The sequence below is a fragment of the Melanotaenia boesemani genome, chromosome 5 (genome assembly GCF_017639745.1).
Source record: "Melanotaenia boesemani isolate fMelBoe1 chromosome 5, fMelBoe1.pri, whole genome shotgun sequence".
NCBI classification, from domain to species: Eukaryota; Metazoa; Chordata; class Actinopteri; order Atheriniformes; family Melanotaeniidae; genus Melanotaenia; species Melanotaenia boesemani.
The window spans coordinates 21,442,562-21,464,216 of record NC_055686.1 but is presented as its reverse complement, the minus strand read 5'-3'; the positions used below and the strand labels follow the sequence as shown (position 1 = coordinate 21,464,216).

The 21,655-nt window shown below is 38.8% G+C and overlaps 1 protein-coding gene across 2 annotated transcripts in view; it reads left to right on the top strand.

The window, feature by feature from the left end:
• The first annotated feature begins 13,029 nt into the window (after window positions 1–13,029).
• The window catches only part of LOC121640783 (NACHT and WD repeat domain-containing protein 2), a 48,937-nt gene continuing 40,311 nt past the window's right edge, over window positions 13,030–21,655 (top strand). Inside the window, exons 1-2 of one of the 2 annotated variants that reach the window (XM_041986658.1) lie at window positions 13,030–13,183; window positions 14,164–14,335. In XM_041986658.1, the coding sequence (XP_041842592.1) occupies window positions 13,169–13,183; window positions 14,164–14,335 (187 nt within the window). In that variant the 5' untranslated portion in view covers window positions 13,030–13,168. Of the gene's footprint in view, window positions 13,501–14,163; window positions 14,336–21,655 lie in introns of both variants that reach the window. The other variant, XM_041986659.1, reaches the window with a different exon arrangement.

Here is a 21,655-nt window from a genome sequence, read left to right as displayed (position 1 = left end):
TTTCATGCATTCAGAAATGTTTGTGAGACTTTGCAGATTTATTGTGCTTTGATGGTCAAATAATTAGACTCAGTGGAAGTATGCAGTACAGTAAGAGAGGCTCACAAATGCATTAGTTGTGAGTTGTCAGTGAAATTTGCTGGAACGAGTAAAGCTCTTTGCATGCCTACAGCAGGTAACAACACGCTGCGTTTACTGTCATCATGACTTTAAACAATCATATGAATTCATGCAGTTTACATACAGTTGTCAAGCTTCATCTGCTCCAGCTTTTCAACAAGGGGAGCAGAAATGTGAACCGGAATGTTTATGGTGGGTAGAAGGAATTTATTAGACAGAACATGGTCACAAACATGACACCATGACACTATTACACCAGCATGGTGCAAAGCTGTGAGATGAATTCGTATTGTTTGATTATGTCTTGCAACCATCTCATAATAAACCAAGATGATCTATGTCACACACTGCCTCAATCACAAGTCTGTATCTATTGATCTATCTGGAAGAATACCAGTTAATTACAGTAGCTGTACTGGTGGAGGGTTTGAATTTAAATACATGAAGCATTTAAGCTCAGTTGCTTTTTATTATTTATTTCACAGATTTTGGGAAAAAACTGGTTTACATTATTATTTAAACCATACTTTTTACTGGAAATAAAATCAGAAACTTACTGCCTTACCTTGTGAAAGTGATAATAAATTTCATACATGATGGACTTGAGTGTTTTTATCTTTGCCTTCCCGTTACTTGTTCTGTTTACTACTGGTCACCTGTGTGCACACTGTGATAAAGCATGTGCACAGAATCATTTCTGAGTGGTGGAGGGATATCCTTTACAACACACCAATGCTGAAGGCTTCTGTTGCCACATCTGTCACGCCATCATGTCAAGCGTAAAGATGTGAGGTGAGTTTTTGTAGTAGTAGTAAAACAGTAGTGAAACGCTGTTGTTTCTTGTTGCTTTCTTTGTTCTACAGTAATGAAAAATTACACAAATGGGTGCACTAAAGTGGGCTAACTACTCAAGGAATCAGCACAAATCCACTAGCATGACTGCAGGTTTTACAGTAATAGCTAAAACGATCATCTGTCATGAAGTGAGTCATGTGGGGCATCTATGGCTAATTGTTGAAAAGAAAACATTTACCTTTCAACCAAGCATAACCTAAAGTCACAAGGAAGTGGAGGCCAAACAGAGCTGAAATGATGTCGGAATATGTTCGCATAACAAATTTTCTTTCTTTTTTTCCATGTTCTGCTTAAAGGTCCCATATTATGCAAAACTCACTTTCTAAAGGTTTTCTAACGGTTATATGTGTCCTCGTAGTCCGTGTATGAGGCCCCAAAATGAGAAAATTCTGTCTCCTCTTTCACTTGCTTGCTCCAATTTTTAGCAAATGTGTGCTTAAACAGGTGATTCTGAGCTCTTTCCCTTTGTGACCTCACGAAGGGAAATAACTCCTCCTCCAGATAGTGGATACTGCCAATGACACACCCCCACAGCTAGCTGAGCCTGCCCTCTAAAATTACAGAGAAGGCACCAGCGAAGGCCAGATCCTCTCGCAGAGAGGGGCGTGGACAGGTACCACTCAACATTTAAAGGACACAGAAACAGCCTGTTCTCAGTGGAGGTCACTAGAGCCACATTTGGAATGGCTGAAATTAAGGACAAAACCTGAATTTGTAGTAATACACTTTGAAAACAGTGTTGTTGGACCTCTGACACCCATATGAAATTGTTGAAAACATGTATTACATGGGACCTTTAAAACATCTCTTAAACTTTCATGCAAAACAAAACAACATGAAAACTGACTCTCACTTGAGCTTTTGGAGAAACATATAATGTGGTAAAAGGAACAATCTAAGCAATGATAAGCCAACACCATCGACCAAGCCACATTTCACTCTGTCTTGGCTGTATCTCCTGTATGTTATAAAGTACACATAATTATCTCTTTTCTCAGTTGTGTATTAGCATGAAGAAGCTAATAACTTGCATTTTCTAAGTTGATGACCCACCGAATTAGGCACTCTCTTGGTTGGGCATTAACATTTCTAGGCTGGCAACCATAATACTGATGCTGACAACCTACAAAATCATAGCCATATGGATAATCTGCCTTTCTGGGACCACTTTTTCTTTCCTATTTAAAGAAGCATTCTGCAGTATCCCACCAGCAGCTACTTTTGACTTGCCATTAACTGCAATCTGTGGCCAATACCATAAACAAGAAATTGATCACTATAAGATCTCTCTTGCAAAAGACATATTTGAAGACTTACTAATGAAATAAGTTGCTGTTAGATTTAACTTGACCATGCTAGTAGCCACAGCAGTAGAGTACTTAGTAGAATGCTTCATCTGCCTCTCAATGCTAATGACTACTGAGAAAATACCATTTTTTAAAAAAACATCATTTTTAATAATAAAAGGCCCAGCCGAAAGAAAATGGTGTTTTTTAAACGCTGTGGACAAATCCTTAGGGAACTACCTGTGATTATTATCTTCTTTCGTTGATTTTGCAATATTTTTAGATGCAAAGTTTTATTCTGTGATCTCTCTTGTTTTGAGGTCTTCTCAAAAGGTCTCTACACATATTGTTTGCATCTTATCCACTAAAAAGACTGTTTCTTTTGATAATTCAAATGTGCCAAGCAGAGGAGGCTCAGCCTCATATCAGCGTGTCCTTGGACGTATCATGCCGGCACTGTAGAATCAGTACAGGAATTGACAGCAATGTCAACTTCTTACAAAATTAATGTCAGCTTAGTAATTCATCTAACAGGAATATTTGTGCAAATGCTAGCTTTATTAGCCAGTGACATTGAAATAACACCTATAATGTAATTTTGTACACTTAGTTAGCTGATAACTTTTATAACTCTGTCAACAGTTGATTTAAGCACCAATAATCCACACACTTTTTTTTTCCTGAAGTCACTGTTTGGAAAACAGCTGACATAACTAATTATGAACAGATGGAGGTTCATATTTCCACCCCTGACATCATATTAATCCCATGAGACAAGAGAGCAGAGTTCGTAGACCACTCATCATCTTTAGATTAATGTGACAATAGGTTACAGTCTGCTGCTGTCATGGCTCAGCTCTGTAATGATTCCACCAAGCATGTCATAGTAAGGAATAAATAGCTGCTTCTATCACTACTATAAATAACTACTGTTTTAAATTTCTGAAGTGTGACAAGATGTATATTCTTTTTGCTTCCATCAGCAGGGCATGAGGAAAATCAGGAAATCTGTTTCCACAGACTAATTCTTTTTAATCATCAAGGCATCTGACAGGACAGTTGCAGAAATATGGATTCTCTATATTATGGTTAATTTGTCTTCCTCTATTTAAACTGTCACTTGCCATCTGTCACTTTCTCCCTGTAGTGCAAGTCTACAGCTTCACCTTGTTGCCGCCTCCAATTACTCATCCTTTTTTTGGCATCTTCCTCACAAGTCTCTCGATGCTGCCGCCATGTTGCACGCAACACAAAGCTGCAGTAAGAAAGCATTTCCTTGAGCAAATGCATACAAGTATGAAGCCCTTATTGGACATGACGTGTTTAAGTAGCTGCCATTTTTTTTCATACAATGTGAAACAGAAAAGAAAACATGTTTAGGGCTCTTGATAAATAACTCATGAACATAACATGGCTGTGGGTTTCTGCTGCTAGTTTAAAGAAAAAGGTTTAATGACGGAGCAGAGGACTGTGTCCTTTCTCCATTAGCAGATATGTGGCCATTACTGTCCTCCCTACACTTGGCAGCCTGACAGTTGAAATTGTGGATAGGGAAATAGCAACTACTTTTTATGTTCTTACAGCTACGTTTCATTGCTGTTGTCTCACAAACTTTTGTGTGTGTGAGTGTGTGTGTTTTAAGTCAGTTTGTCACTCCTTCACAGCCTTTGATCGAGTTATATTTCATTCCAAGTCCTCTTATCGCACACAAAGCCACAAAAAGCTCTCTCAGACTGATCACAGGAATACAAAAGCAGAGAGAAGATGGCCACCTATCTGGGTAGCACCTTGCTAAATCATGATCTAGAGGGGAAATAGAGGAGCTAGCTTTGCCTTCACTCTGTCTCATTCAAACTGACACAGAAAAACATAACACAGCATTAAAGAGTCATTCAAGGTAGCATGTAAGTACCCATTTTCTTCCACCAAGCAGAGTGATGTGGATTTTACACTCATGTGGAGGTGCATATTTGTGGGGCTCTTAGCTTCAGCAGACATACATGTTTTAACACAGATGGACAAATGTGCAGTCCTCTATAAACCTAGTAGAAACTTTTAAGTTGATACTACACAATAAGTATTGTTGATTAGCTGCCTGTTAACGTGGATCAACTACAGCTGACAACAACCAATTTCATAACAAACCAAATGAACTAGAAGTTCATTTTAGGAGCACAAAAAGATCAAACAGAAACTGCAGACTTCTTTGATGCTTGGTTTCATTCCTCTAGACAGCATTTCTCCACAATAATTTCTGTATTTTCCACAGCACCAACAACGGCACACCCACACCATTGAGAGAAGCCCACGTCAGATTGTTCTGCAGATTTCTGAGACTGCCCCCAAGTGGCAGCAACATGCTATAATAGGAGTGTTTGTTAAGTACCAGTGCAAAGCGGTTACAGAACCATGTTCAGTCTTTTCCCAAAAGCATACACCTGGGCAACTTTTGGCACTTATGACTCACAGTACTGGAATGTGTTTTGTGGGCCATATGTGGTCCAGATGTCAGCTGTTGGTTTGGACGTGGATTATGGCAAATGTTGTGTAGGCCAGAAGTGGTTCAAATATGAGGAGCCAGCCTGGTGGTCATGTGGCTGAGTTTTGGCAGCGACTCTCACACAGAGTCAATGGGTCAAACAAAATTACAGATATGGGTCACAATATTTTTTGCTATCTGAGTTGAAAGGACCTCGGTCAGTTATCACTACTGTCATGGATCACATGCAGCTAAAGCATCTGTATAATCACAGCACAAATTCTAAAATCTCTGAAATATGCTGTGCAGCAGCATAAATGCCAAGCACTTGTTCTGGCATCTCCACGGCAGGTTTCGTTGCCAGGACCATCACAGCATGTGTTGAATACTTGATTGATAGCATAATCTACTGCTTGTGTTTGAAACGACAGTCTAGCTGGCAAATCACCTATTTTTCCAGTAATGTGGATAAGGACAAACAGGAAATGCTGACATGATAAGAGCGCACTAACAAAGTTACACAAAAAAAGGACTTTAAAACAGGATTTTGAGCAGAAGTTGCAGTTTTATGGGAAAACTTCTTACCACAGTAATAATTGAGTCACGACACATCAGGGGTCTGAATTACTCCTGCAAACATGCTGAGATGTCCAAATTATCATAGTCCTTTTTTTCCTTTTCGCTCTTCATTACCAAGTATAATAGAATTATCAATGGCTGGAATCTAATTGAGTGTGCAGTTAGCTGTGATAGTGGGTTTTCCTAACATCATCTTGAAGAATGCTTCAATTCCTAAAATGCCTCTAGAACAAAGACAGGATTTGGTGCAGATGGAGGATGTAAAGGCGGACCCTTTGTGAAAATCTTTTCAGCTTCCTTGAATAATAAATATGAAATATTATGCTGTATTGTAAACTGAATTATAAGTAAGATGGGAAGGAATAAGACCCTAAGAAAGGAGATGAAGATGTACAAACTGAGGAATGGATAGAAATCATGAGTTGCCATGCATTTTGCAAGCAAGTACATGCAGATTTTTTATTTCATTGGCATGCAAAGGGCATTTAACAGCCCTAGATGTCACACTATAACACACTATTATATCACTAACAGATACAAAAAACAAACCTGGAGGCCATCAGCATTAAAGAACAATCTATCCTCAGAACATTGGCATAGTTCTGATTCAGGTCTTTTTTGTGAGAGTCCTATTTAAAAGGCAAATTTCTGTTGTGGTGGGAAAAATGTTGGAATGCTGCAAAGAAGCTCAGATCACACCAAGCAGAACAAGAGCTAGTTCACTCTCTGGTGCATCTTGAACATTTAAGGAGTTTATTGTAAGCATTTTTCCCTGTTTATTATGTGTAAATTGGAGGCACAAGCAAAGGGTCTTTTTCATTATGCTGGTGTGATGTGATGCAATATTATTCTTTAAGAAGACGTGTATTTCTTACAGCAGAGAAAACATCTAGGATGACCAGTGGTAAGAGGGGAATGTATGTTCCCAGATATAAAACGTCATTTGGCTAATCTTCTTTCTCTTACAGACATAAGTCTTGTTAGTCAGTAAGTGTTTTTTGTGTGAATGTCTGTGTGTAGTCTGTATGCCAAATTTTAGTGGTAATTCTTTTTTTTTTTTCTTTGTCTCCCAGTGTTTTTAAATTTTAGTGCATGTTTTACCAACTACCTGGCCAGGTGTTGCCAGGCAAATATATTTATGTAGCACATTTTTTACATAAACCTGATGCGCTATGTGATCAAAAGAAACAGATTAAAGAAAGCATTCATTGAGTTATAATGCAAACTAATGACAACTGGATTTACATCATTATTTTTTTTTTATACATCATCATCATCAGTGTATATATTCTAGAAAATAGATTAAAAAAGGAAAATTCCCTGGTTTGATTAAGAGAAGTGGTAAATACAAAAGTTTTAAGAATTTGAACTAAAAGAACAAAGGTTAAAAGCAGATCTAATCTTTTCAGTAGGAGGAAAAAACATTTAAAAATGCTGAAAAGACAAAGAAAATCAAAGCGACCACAAATAGGACAGAGTGACCAACAAAGGAACATAATCCTAGAGGGGAAAAAAATATAATAAGAAAAGAAACTAGGAACTAAACGTTAAGTCATTCATATATTTTCTGTACCAATTAGTCCAGTTCAGGGTCACCAAGGGCTGGAGCCTATCCCAGCCATTAGCTGAGTCAGGAGAGGTCACCAGTCCATCGCAGGGCCAACACAGAGAGACAAACAACCACTAACAGTCACTATGGTGAGAATTTAGAGTGATCATTTAACCATGCATGTCTTTGGACAAAAAGCTAAATGTGGTTAGTAAACTGCAAAGAAATAACCAAATTAAATAGGAAATATAACATAATATTTGTAGAATAACAGAAAATTAATTTTTTTTTTTATAGAATTGTCACATTTTAGCCATTTTATCTCAAAAGATGCCACAAGAAATGTCCTCCTATAGGAAATAAACTATGTTGACATAACATTATTATTATCTGCTTTCACTGTTTACAGTAAAAAGTTGAACAGAACCTGTAAATTGTTCCTGACTGTGGGTGTTCGTGTTTAAGCATGACCATATGCATAAAACATGATGTGCTATTTATTTATTTATTTATTTGTTTTCTCAGGAGTGAAACAGAAAGCTTGTACACTCACTAAAAGACACATGGCTTTAAACACCTATAAATACTTTGCAGTTTTGACCTTGGCTTTAGTTTGGCACAAAATGTAGTGCATGAATAGCTGAATTGCATCTTTCTCAAACTTACCAAATATAACTACAGTGTGCCGGCTGATGGTTGCTAGAGTAGAGGAGTCACTCTGTGGGAAGTTAGCAGGAATAGGAGATTTGCATGTTTAACTAGAATCACTCAGAGAGCGCAGATCTCCGCCAAGTCATTGTAATATTTTTGCCAATGCTTGTGGGCATTTATTATGAGTTAGAAGCTCTAATGGCAAAATTATCCCTATCTACCCATAGTAAAGCATTCCCCAATGTCTGGATTTAATTTCTCAATCCAGAACTTGTTTCAAAAAAACTGTTCACCACAATTAAAAAGGGGTACTTCCTACATGTATTTCTAGAGAAAACCAAAAGGAAAAGCAACAACAGAACAAAAATGTTGTAATTAAATTGAACTATACAAATTTATGTGGGGTTCTGTTCTTGTTGATCAGTTTTCCATCTTTAATTGCATCTAGTTTTTTCTCCTTGTTTGTCCAAACAGCTTATGGAAGAAAAAAAAAAGCTTTTATTTGGTTTTTTGTAATTAAAGAACATGTATAGGTTTTTATCTGGAGAACTGTGATTGTTGGACATGACAGCCACCATTATTTAAGAAGACTTCCTCTAATAACCATGCCTCTAATACTAAAACATCCCCATAAAAATATTTTTGTCTGTGTTGCTAGCAAAACCAGCCATTGTTGTTTAGCTAACATTTGTTGTTGTAGCTAAATTCTCACAGTGCTAGCTAACACAGTAAGTTGGTAAACATGTGCAATATTACATCAATTAGACAATCACACAATTTCAAGTCAGCATTGTCATTTTGTTCTTGTTAGCATAAGGATGTTAGCATTTAGCTCAAAGCATCTCAGTGAAACTGTTTGTGGTTAAAGTATTGTGGAAATTCTTCATAAAAACATTGGTGAGAAGTAAACCCACAATAGCCTTCAATAATGTCATGCTGCAGCAGGAAAACAGGCTCAACAGAGTACAAGAGCCTGCACAAGTTGTTTACATCGTATTGTTCCTCTAAGAGCGTTTTTACTCTTCTCAAGGTCTCAGCCCACACACCATTCAGCCAATCCCTGCAGATGTTTAGCGTGTAGACAGTGCATGCAGTAGTCTAACCTAACTCTCACCTCAATAAGACTACAGCTGGAATCAGGCTACAGCCGAAACCAAATATTCACCTGGAGTCAGTTTTGGTTCTGTGTTATAATTGCATTAATATGAAGATAGATAGCAATAACAATAGCAGGTGTCTCCTCTTAAGGTTTTTTTTTTGTTGTTGTTGTTTGTTTGTTTTGTTTTGTTTTGTTTTTTTTAATGAAAGAGAAGGATAGTGAGGGAAATCCTGTCTTGGATTATGTTTGAGTCTACTGAAGCCAACACTGCCTGGTTTTTCGTCACTTGTGTCACTGGTTTTGTTATGAGAGAAGTGTTAACAGATGTGTGAGTGTAAACATTATCTGGAAGGGCGGGTGTGTTTGTAAGAAACACTTCAACCGCAAAGTTCTTGAATTTTTTTTATAAGTCACAATCAAAGCAGAGCAGCTCTTATAAAAAAATTTTACTCAAGAATAAATCCGTTGATTCTTAAGATGCCAAAGTTAATCTGCTTTGCATAAATGAATTATTAAGCTAAATCCACTCCTTTGAGATCCTTAAAATGCAAGTCAGGAAATCAGAAAATTACCTCATCATTCATCGTGACAAACCCGAACACATTTGAAAACTTATAAGAAAATTATAAACAATCTGATTAAAATATCTATCTAAAAGGAAAATACAATAAGAGGTGGTTATGGGTCATAGTAGCAATAACTCTATAAGACTTTTAATCACACAGGCAATCAGTGATGGAAATGAGCACTATAGAAGAAATTAAGTGGGGTTAGAGTGCATGGTCCCATGAGAGTGCCGTCCCAAGAGTGGGCTCACGTTCAAGAATTTTCCAAAAAAAAGATCACAGCCGGAGTTTCTGGAGAGGAATTACATCCGTATTGTCTTTAATCCCTCATTACAACATTTCAAAGAATCGACTGTATTTGAGAATCTCTTTATTCCAGATTTCTTCATTCTTATTTCATCTCTGTTGTGCAGAATGGTTTTCAAATCTACCTGAAAGGAACATGCATTTAAAATTCTATCTAAATCAATAAAAGAACAGTAAAATCCTCTCAGTTAGATACACTAGTTCATGTGAAATTGTACAAATCTTTAGCTGACAGCCACACATGCTACGTATATATATTTTCCACAATGATTGAAGGAACAATCTTGTTACCCAGAGGATGAACCTTACTAATTTAGTAAACCATAAAGTCAAAATTTGTGTTGAAAAAAGAGACGAATGATTGGATTGTTGTTTAAATTTCTACTCTTCGTGCCCTCCTTTAGGATGCATAGAAGACCATTTAAATGATTGTTCAGCCCTGGTTTATACCTGCAGTAACACCTGCAAACTGGCTGAATAGTATTGCATATTTACATTTATGTGAGTTGCTTAAACTTTTTTTTTATATATATATATTAATAAAACAAATTATATTAATTTTATTTAGGACTCAAGTAATTTTTGGATGGTCCATTTCTCCTATATGTCACTTTAATTGTGCTTATTTTTTCTTTTACATAGTTGTATACAATGTATATTATAAATATATTACAACATGTTCATTGTATTTTATACATGCCAATATTTTCCTTTGTTTTCTTTTAAAATGTAATATGGTGTGACGGTGGATGGCCAGAGGGGTCCACCGGTTGGAGCTATTGTTACTGGAGTGGTCGTCGACCAGCGACAAAACTAATTCCATCCCAGCTGCGTAAGTCTCCTTGCATTGTTCCTGATGTATGAGGGTGTACGAAAATGTGTTTTAAGTGGTCACAAAGATTGGAAATGAAGCCCATTTAGCAGACATCATTTGGTTTGACAAGATCCTCTTTTATAAACCACAAAATATTCATTTTATTCTTGCCATGAACAAGCAAACATCTTCAAATGAGATATGACTGCCCATCTATTTTTCTCATTTTTTTTCTTAATTATCTGGCAATCATGCTGAGACACAAAATGGGTTTTTTTCATATGGTACTTTGCTCTTATTTAATTATTGCCTTCAAAATTGTCAATACGAAATGAATTTTTTTCCTCTAGGATTAAATCCAAATGACACCTTGTAGTTATAATTTTCCATCCCATACCAACTTTAAAACTAATTAGTATTGTCATGTGCAGTTAAACAACTTTGAACTCTAAGTCTGCCAAAGAGAACCGTGTGGTTTAGGGAGCAGTTGAGGAGTAAATGTAGTTGGCACTAAAGGGTAACAGACAGAAATAGACCCTCCCGGTTGTCTTCACTGCCTCCCACTCCTTGTGCTTCTTTCCAGCTGTTTTTAAGAAACAACCATCCATCACCAACCATTTGTGAACTTGGCTTTTTGCAGTGTGTGTGAGTGTGTGTGTGGATGCCAAGTGAACAGCAAGTGTCTGTCCTTTGTGTCTGTATGTCTACCAGGTGACACATCAAATCTCATCAGCACAGTGACTCACATTCGCTCAGAGTGGTCTGCGGTTTTTTTAAAGCACAAACACGCTCGCATGCTAACAAATCCAACAATCTGCAGATGCTGTAAAAGTGTCTGGAATGCCAAAACATTTGTCCGAAAAGGGTGTTTACTCATTCCAGGGGGAAGCAAATGCTAAACTAATAAAGGGTGGGGGAGCTAGCATTACAGACATGCATTTCTGACTCTTTTGTGTTTATCTTTAATACTACCTTCTGCATGAGTTCCAGCTCACATATTGTCACATAATACAAACAAGCAGTGTGAACCAAATGGAAAGACTCTGGTGCATTTAGTCCATATGCACCCATAATTAACCAACAGGGACCGGAACAATCAAGCCTAAGAAAGGTCATAACACTGTTGGGAACAAAGCTGTGGCTCCCAGTGCTCTACTTGATTTTTTCCGGAGTCTCATTTTTTTATCCTGGTGTTAGCTGGTGGCCCTGCAGGCAGACTTAAATGGGTCGTGTGAGCCTGCAAAGCTGTTATCATCCTCAAGACCGGCAGCAGTAAGTCATGGAGTCTAATTAGTTTATCTTGTGAAAGTATCGACTATTAAATTTGGTGTTTTTGTTAAAGATAGTCTATGCTTTGAAAGCTACAAATTTTGAAACGATATATTTGTATATGTTGGGGATTTAGTGTCACAGCAGCTGTTTTATTGCTTTTTATTTGAAAATGTTTTGATCCTCCTTTGCTTTCATTGCATTCTAGATGCGAGATGTGGCTGTAAAAGATGCATGCAATAATTGCAATACTTTTACATGACATGTCAGCCCAGGATGAATGCATTTCTAGGCCTGGTAATTTTTGTATATTCTTGATATTCTAACTGAAAAGTAGCTACAGAGGCTAAACTTGGGGTTTAAGCGACAGACACACCTCATCAGATTCAGAGAAAGGCTTGAAGACAGAGACTGAGAGGGAGAGCAAAATATATGGTTCAGCGTTTCCCCTCACAAGAGCAGCACAGTAATCAATTCCGTTTAGTACAAGTCCAATGCACTTATACTTCCAGCACGAATAACCAGAAGCTGCAGAGCAGCAGAGGTACATTTATCGATAAAGCAATTAATTCTAACCCCTCCTCCTTCTTCTTCTCAGCTGTTCATCATATCTGCGGAAAATAACTCTCACCAGACTTTAAATAAAAAGAAATGCATTCTGCAATTAATTATTTAAAAAAAGGAAAAGAAAATCAGGAATAAGAACTTTTTAAATTACAATTTTGCCAAGGTTTCCACAGTTTTTGTCAAAGTTGATTTTATATCTTTTCAGTTAAATAGCAAGTTTGACTCAGAAAACAGACAATTTAAGTCTACTTTAGTTTGTTTTATTTTGTTTTAAAACAAAAAGAAAGGAGAAAGGGGAAAGGGATTTTATGTGAATTTAAAACTATCTTCATTTGTAGGTGAGGAAAAAAAAGATGAATTCACCGTTTGTGTTAGTTGTGTAATGCTTGGTTGGTTTTTGGGAAGAGCTGTAACGTCATTTACGACACACACATTGCTGACTTCGCGGACCATTGCAATTTTAATAGGACTTGGATGAGCATCCTCCACCGGAGAGGAGGGAGACAAGGAGGAGGAACGTCCACAGCATCTTCTGCCACCTCTGTCAAGTCAGACACTAAAAGCTTGAGCAGGTCCGGAAATACGTCTCTTTTTTCAACGTAAAAGCGTATCTCCAGGTAGCAGCGCTTAGGTGAGTATGGAGCTCAAAGCTCTTAAAAGAAAGCCACGAGCCATACATGTGTGAATGTTTGTTTAAAGATAGGTTTAATTATAAATCTACTTCTGCTTCCTCATGTTCGTAACCCCACAAACTCAAGCGCTCCAACAATTTTATATTGGAACCACTTTTTATTCAGAAATTTCAAACCGGAAGTCAACTTTTTCTTTTTAGCCGCTTCACATTTTCTCCAGTTCTCACAGCTCCTCAGTCGCCTCGCAGAAACAGCAGGATACCACGGGGAGCGCTCCGACTCACGGCGCCCGTTTTACCGTCTCCCGACGCCGTCTCTCGGTCACGGCGACTCTGATGGGCGTTTTTAGCCTCCCTTTACCGTCCTCGACGCTTGGATATTTTCGGAAGCCACAAAATGAAGCGAATGAATGTGAGCAACAAGAAGTATCCTGTTGTTGTGCCTGTCTCCAGCGTCAATAGTAGTCAAGTACTCTCTGTGGACGCCGTGCTTCTGTGATTTTATATTTTTATTTTTTACAGTAGTTGTCTGTTTGGAGGATTTGATGTAGTTGTCAGTAGTGGACTACCCAACTTTCCCCCGCTTTTTGTTGTCTTTTTCGAGGTTTTCCGTCTGTGAAACAAAGATTCCAAGATAGACCAACTCCGGAAAACCAGCGACTTGACATCTGCTCCTGGCAGAATAACCTTTCTTAGCGGTTATTCGCCTTTACAAGCATCTTCTCTGGGGTGGGAACACGACTGATGCTTGCCTTGCTCGCCTATTCGAGTTTTGTATCGTCTCGTTCTGTTTGTCTGTTTGTCCCACAGTGGCATGAAAATTCATGAATGCGTCCAAGGACATGTATACAAATTACGCATGCACCATGACGGTAGTAGGCTGTGCGTAATATCCTTTTTTTCTATCCTCACCACATGAATGCATTAACAAATACATTCAGTCTCATTAATGTGTTTAGAAAAAGATTTGCCAGATTCATCCTAACTTGACTGGAGTGTGTGTGTGTGTGTGTGTGTGTGTGCGCGCGCGCGCGCGTGTCTGTGTGTATGTGTTCATTGGCGTTACGCCTATGGCATGGCCAAACTGTTTTCACTTATAATTTTTTATTATATTTGGGTAAATTCTTTTAGGAGCCTATATATTTTGACCATCGCATGTTTTTTTCCTTTAAATATTGTCCAAATTGGTGTGAAATATAAGAAAGTGGAAAAACTGAAATAATAATGGTAATAAAAAAAACAAAACACAAAAGCATCCCCAAGCCTTTGCCATAATTGACGCCACATGTGTGTGTGTGTGAATGGATCAGGGGAATCTGTGCGTAAATATACCCGCATGTGCGCCTGTGGCCGCGCTAACGTGACCCTTCTGTGCTGTGTATCTGTGTACAGCCACGCTGGAAGTCACCTCCTATGTGGCCGTCGGGAGTGGGGAGCAGGCAGCCCTGCCCGCGGGAGTCGGCGCTGCGCAGGGCGGCCATCAGCGGCAACATCAACGCCCTGCCGCCGCACCATGTCCCCACCGGCCGCAGCGTCCGGGTCTTCATCTGCGCCAACCCCGACGGTAAGAATCCGCTTCCTTCCACAAATATTTAATCCTGTGCAGCGTTTAGACGTTTTCAGCTTTTCAAACGTTTCACAAACAAAATTAGCAGGAGTAATCAGGGTGGTTTAGAAGATTTAAACATGTCAGCAATAAGAGGAAATTCCAGCATTTCAAAGAAGTGGACACAGAATAAAATCACATTTCTAGCAAATGTTCTCTACAGATCTTTGCCCTTTTTTATAAAGACAACAAATTTTTGTGTGCTTATTACAATAATGCACTGACACAGCAGATCTGTTTTCAGACAGAATGCATGGTGTGAGCAGAGTGCAAGACAGTAGGGTCGTGAGGGAGACACCCAGTTGCAGCTCTGTATTTGAATATGCCCTCTGGGCAAGGGGGTAAAAATAGGCTCAGTAAAACTGGAGTAAACAAGCCAAGTGAAGTAGAGTAGGCTATGAGAGAGCAGGAGGGACAGAGAGAAGGAGGACATGCCATGGATTAAATTAAAAAACAAACAAACAAAAAAGGAGTGGTCGATACACCACTGTCATTCACTTCCCGTCACTGAGCAGATTGCAGTGGAGTCAAAGAGAAAACAAATGAATGAACTGATCTCAGATAGTTGCACTGTGAAGAGTCTTGCATTGTTTAGCCACCTGTAGCTGACTAGTCACTAAAAAGCTTCCAGCCTCAGCACGAATTTAACGCTTCAATTTATGTGTGGGTGGAAAACTGATGAGGGGGCTGGGCCATTCAGAGAAATTCTTTTCACAATGGAAAAGATACACATCTCAACCTGAAAGACAACTGATTATGACCTGCTCTTCCCATCTAAGTGAGGTACCGGTAACAACTAAAATTATTCTAGTAATGAAGCTGTTAATATAAACTCTGCCTTACTGCAAACTATTCCACGAGTTACACAGCCACTTCACACTGCTTTCTAAAACTTTACTTGCAAGCTATGTTTGCTCAGCAGTAAATATGTCCCGCTGGTTTTATATGCACCTCATACCTGGGTTACTTAGAAATGTGCTCAGCCACAGAGCTGGTTTCCTCATGTTCACTAGAGGGGGCTGTCCATGCACTTATCTAATACAGCACGGTGCATCTAGAATCTGGTCTAGGGAGGTCATTAACCTGCAAGACTAGGGGTGAATTCACATTGTGAAGATAGCCGGTCAAAGTTAGAAAACACATCTCTGCGTCTTGCAGTGTTTCCGTAAAACATTCTGATTTAAATCTCACCACCAGTTGTACACTTCACATTTAAAACATTGTATAAAAGCTGAATGAAAGCGAAGTTCAGTGGTTAGCCCCTAAAGACTTGCAAAGTCGTGCAATACTAAATGGAAAAAAACATAAAGAAACACTGTATAAGGAGGCTGAGTGGTTTACAGGAGTGGGGGATTTATGCTTTCTGTGTCCACAAACCAAGTGGGAGTCCGTCTGCAGACATGCATGCATACATACATTTACCACCTTCCGCTACTTTCTGTATCTAATGCATGTAACATGTTCTTCTGCTCCTCGTCTTCTGTGTCTGGTACGCTGTTTTTTCTGGATGGAGAGTGATCTTTGCTCATGCACAGTCGCTGTGCTCAGGCTTATAAATATTTGGGCTGCATGTGGCCAACTAAAGAGGGAAGTGATGGACTCTTTCACTCTGTGATGTGCAATGCATGGATTCTGTTTTAATATGAGGGGTTCATGTTTCCGTTAGTCTGTGTAGGAGAAGAAACTATTTTAGAGTTTTATTTCTCAACATGAAACTGGGAAACAGTTGTGGATTTGATCATTTACAGTATAAATATGAAAGCACTGAGAACATCTTAGTACTCAAAGAACAAGGCTAAAAACCAGAAGTGGTCTTGATTTCAAGGCTGTCATGTAGCATTGCATCAAAAACACACACAGACCAAGGTCCATGGGCCAGAACTCAAACTAAGGTTTCAGCTATCTGGCAAAGAAAAACCATGAATAAGATCCAGGTAAACAGCTGGCTTCTCTGGGCCCAAAATCATTTAGGATGTCTTGTCTGACTCAGTCAGAATCTACACTTCTTCTTGAAAACCAGTACGCCACATCTGCTGAGGTGAAGAGGGGAGCTTGTTGTCAGCCAGCATCATCATTGTAGCATCTCACTTTTTTGGGGTGGAAATAAGGCAGTGGAGCTCTTCTGCTTTATTTCACCACTTGAGCCTCCCTTTATGTCCTTATATTTTTCCTTTTCTTTGTTTTTCTTTGGAGATTGGCTGCCCTTTCAATCCAGTTTTTCTACCTGCCTATTTACAAACTTCTTTTTTTTATGGGTTGACAGATGATAGCAATTAATAAAACATATGCTCCACCATTTACAACAGCAAACACCAGAGACAGACGACGCAATCTGCAGCTATACTGACCATAAATGTTCAACTCTGCTTCAATCTACAGCTCTCCCAACTCTCTGTGCTGCTGTGCTAAGCTGAACATACTGACCTTTTGCCTTAAATCAAAAGCCACATAAAACGGTGACACTCCCAACTTCTGTATCTACCCTCCCCGACCTCCACCGTGTCTTTGTGCCATGTGTAAAATAACTCAGTCAATAATCATAAGATGCAGTGAATATAGAGATGTGTTAAACATGTTTGACCAAATGTAAGCCACACAGCTCCTTTTAGTAAATTTAAGCTCGCCTGATGTGATGTCCACGAATCATGTGCCATCTTGGCTCAGGTATCAGCCCGTGTGTGTGTGTGTGTGTGAGAGAGACCGTAGCCGATCAATTAAAAACCCAGCTATAAGTTTTCTTGCCAATAGCCAGAGAAACCAAAGGTGACTTATTTTTGTGCATATCGCTGGGTTCATTGTTGCAACCCGACTCAGTCCATGCGTTTGTGGATCCATGGAAGCACATGGAAGCAGCAGCATTACCTTGCAGAAGTCACCTCAGAGGATCTGTCATCAAAGAGATAGCTTGCATTCAAAAAGCAAGCTATCGCTTAAGCTGTTTAAAGTTGATAAAAGCTCAGGACTTAGAGATATGATGCACACCTCAACCCTCCAACGCATCATCGTCAAGACTGTAACGTTGCCATAGAGACAGCTAATTACTTTACATACAACCACAGTAACTATCCCAAGTGTTCTGATTTACATTTTCTCTTTCAGTGTTGTAGCTACACAGCTTGAATTTTCTTTAAAAAATGTCTTGTCCCGTTAATTATCTCCTTCTTTGAATTGAATATGGTGAAAGAACAAAAGAAGAGCAGGGGAGAGACTGTCAACCGTCTGTGGCTTTTCTTTAATAAATAGCTTCTCTGGAGCCGGTGGAGTGTTGGATCTTTGGACATGCACGGCCCCGTTCTCTGACATGCAGAGTCTGACATGATTCCTCACCTCTTGTGGAATATTCTGCCTTCTTGCCTATTCTCTCCTCCTGGGGGGGAGGAATGGAGGGAGTTCTGATAAGTCTGGCAGCAGCTTTCAATGACCTCTCTGAGTTTTCAGAGCACCACAGAGCAATTATCAACTCCCCGGATGTCACCCTAACAAATTCAGCTTCTGTCTTGCACACTTTCCTCTATCTCCCTGAGTGTTCAAGCCTTTTCATAAAAAAAACCTGCTTTAAAAATGTTTTAATCAGGGAGTAATGGTGATGGGAAGAATTCCTCTGGATACACTTGGGTAAAATTATATCTACTTACATTCATACGCTCTCCTGGAACTTTTCCTTGTAGATTTTTCTCTCTATGCTTTTGAAACCTTTATAAAACCAGATCCAAGTAAATCACCACATCCTTCTCCAGACTCCAGATGATTGATAGCTAACTAGCCAGCATGGATAACCCAAACCAGCTTTCTCAAGTGTTTTAATGATGCTTTTCTTCTACTAAATGCAGGTTAGTGTTTCTTTAGTGAGGAAAAGAGGTGTTACTGTTCAACATTCTGCTAAGTCCTTGACCTGCTAGATATAACTTTCTTCTGACACTTTAGATTAAATATTTACCTGAGGTATCTGGATGGAGTCATCCATGTTGTAAAGTGAGTTTCTAGACTCCTGGGTTGAGTCAGAAGACGGTAGCATTGATTTGCTTGGATCTGGTTTTCTGTTGGCTGGAAAACGTTTGACACACTCTTCTCACAACAACCCAACAGTATGCAAGAAAAATAAATCTAAGGAGAAAAGTTTCAAGAGAGACCTCAAGCTTGAGAGCATGACATTTGTATGAGCAACACTAAATCTGAGAAGAGAAGCAGAGTTTTGAGTTGAGGCACACCATTTGTGTGCAATCAGTTTTTTTGTGAGTGTGTGTGTGAGAGAGCAGTTTTGAGGGTTACTTCGTTGGTCACTTCAATTAGGCATTTCATCTTCTTTGATCGATCTTTCTTCAGTTTGGTTTTTGTTTTCTTCCAGTTTTGCACATCACATAACTCACCAGCACCCTTGCTCACTGCGAGTTCTCTGGATTTTTACCAGCTGCGTTCACGTATTTGTTCCACTGGACACTACATGGATTCTTACTGGGAAGCTAGCTGTGTAAATCCTCAGAGTGAGCGTCCTAACATACACTTCCTTCAGATAATGTGTGTGGAACGCTCAGAGCTGCAGTGTGTGTAAAAATAAATAAATAAATAAAATGGATTTACCCTTAAAATGACTCTTTCTATGATTAAAATGGAATATTAAGATTTATCTACTAATTCAGCCATCAGGCTTGTGGTATGTTGGTGTAATATAAATGTAAGAGACGCTGACAGAATAAACTAAAAAGGGCGCACCCGTGCTCCATCTGATCACACGAGTATTTCAAAGCAGCTTCAACATCCTCCAGATCTGCTTATGTTACTAAATAAGCAAAAACATTCAGGAAATTCCCATCTATATGGAGCTCAATATGAAGTCAGGAAACTCCCCAAATGACGTGGAAATGCAGGGTGCTTTTATTTAAAAATCCTTCCATGATCTTATTTTTTATTTTTTAAAGTTACTTTCATGATCACTCCCAAACAGGATCACACAGGAGATAAAATTCTGATATATTTTAGGCCGATCCAGCCACCTTGTTTGGTTTATTGTAGGGTCATGTACTCTAGCAGGGTATTTGAGTCTGAAACTTACATGAATTACATGATAACATTCGGTGTCCATGGTTACCTCCCATCTTTTACGCAGAGGAATGTCTGTGAATCGATGATGACTTACTGTAAAGAGCGCAACACTTCTCTGGCATAAATGTGAGCATGTTCAAACTAGTGGCATTTAAACCAGCAGCTGTTTGGACAGCTGTTACTCAATGAACATGTTACAGAGAGTTTTCATGTTGGATGGGCATGCAGACGCTGCACAAATGTAAATCCTGGCAGCGAGACGAAGGAATTCCCTTAACTGTACATTGTGGTTTTCCCCCTCAGTGCTGATCATGCTGAGGCGGGTGGTGGCTTTTCTCCATCTTGATTAAGTGTTATTCGCATAACCTGTGGCGTCTTACTGTCCTCACGAAATGCAGGAACATCTGGCTTTTATGGATGGCTGATTTACACATTTGCCTTCAACATCTTCCAGGTCATTCGTTATTGGTTTGCTCATTGACTCTGCATGTACATCGCCGTGGTCCAGGTCGCCATAGTGGTGCCGCATCAAAGAAACTACCCTTCGTACCACCAGATGTTTTCATTTTGGAGCTTGGTGATCTGTTCTGATGGGATGCTGACAAGGTGTCTTTACAAAAAACCTGTTAAGAGCAATGAAAACAATACTGATCAACAAGGATTTTATGATATCATTTAACTGTTATTTTGATTCATTGTGAATCCAAAAGCTGAACAGCTAGTATTTATTGTTAATCGTGAAGCATTATCCACCTTAAATTGATCTGTGACTAAATCGTTTGAGTCCTGACATTATTTTTTGATCAGTCAGACAATGAAAAGCAGTTTCAACTGCAGTCTGTTGTGTGTGTCAGCACAGCTTGCTTTAATATCTCCTCATCGCCATACAAACAATCTGTTAGTAATCATCCCAGGAAAAATGGTTGAATTCTTTCCCGTTTATTGTAAAATACAGCTGATTTTACTACTTCAGCACCAGAACATGATTCTTTACACCATCAATGAACATGAAAACACAGTATTAAAGTGTAAACTTGCCTGTTTTCTTGTTTCCACGAGCAGGTGAAGGATGAAAATGAACATAACAGTGCAGTTGTGTGATGAAGTAGAGACTTGGTCTGTATGAATACGATCAAGACAAGGTTAAAAAAAACAAAAAAAAAACAAGCATCAGTGGAGCTACACATCATTAAAGTTTTTTTGAGCTGCAGCCTTGAGTTTATTTATTTTTAATTTTTAAGGCTTGGGAGGTTTTTCTCCTACTAGCTAGTCACAAAGAATAAAAAGTAATCTGGCTGATAACAAAAACTGAAACTAGAGTCTCTAAAATCTCATGTCAACACAGTTGAGAGAAACTATATAAGAAGGCAAGAGAGCTTAAAATGCTGTGAAATGGGAAATAGCGTGTTCTGATTTGAAAGTGGCGGTGTTGGTTAATGATAAAGAAATGAAATATCTGTCTCATAATGCATAGATTTCAAACTGCTGCAGCTCTGCTGCTCTTTTCTAATGAAGAGTTAACTCTTTTCACCTGAATCTCCGTCTGTCTCACCACACATCCATTTTCCCATGCGAGAGAAAAACAAATTCATACCTGATAAAGTTGCAGAGGACACGCTGTACACCAAGAAAAATGTTAGTGTTGAATTATTTATACTTATTTATTCAGGGCTGTAAGGAGGACAGACTCAATCCCAGTTACCTCTGTGGCACTGGGGTTAATCCTGGCCAACCAATAAAAAATGAGAATTACAGGCATCATTATGTTCTAATTACCTTCTCCTAATAAAATACATTATTAAAAACAGATAAAACATTTATATTATTTCTAAATATTTCATGTTTAACACACACTGTGAACTAATGCTCTCATAATTACTTTACATGCCCAGTGTCTTGCTGATGGTGTGAAATAACAGTACAAAAGGACAAACTTACTCCCAACCAGTTGTTAGTCGTTTGAAAGGTAACAAGGGAAATAAAGCTAGTCTCCTCACCTTTCCTTGAAAACAGGAGACAAGACAGCTTCCTAAAGACTTGCTGCCACCTTCTCGCTATGTCTTCATCATAGCAAGATCCAAGTTTTTATCAGCTTATTTAAGAATAACAACTGAATGTGTCTTTTAATGTAAATCAACTATTTTTCTTTTCTTTCTTTCTTTTTTTTTATGTATGGCAATCTGACCAAGTTGAACCAATCCTGTGCAAACTGCAATGACGGTGGCTTCTTCAGTCACT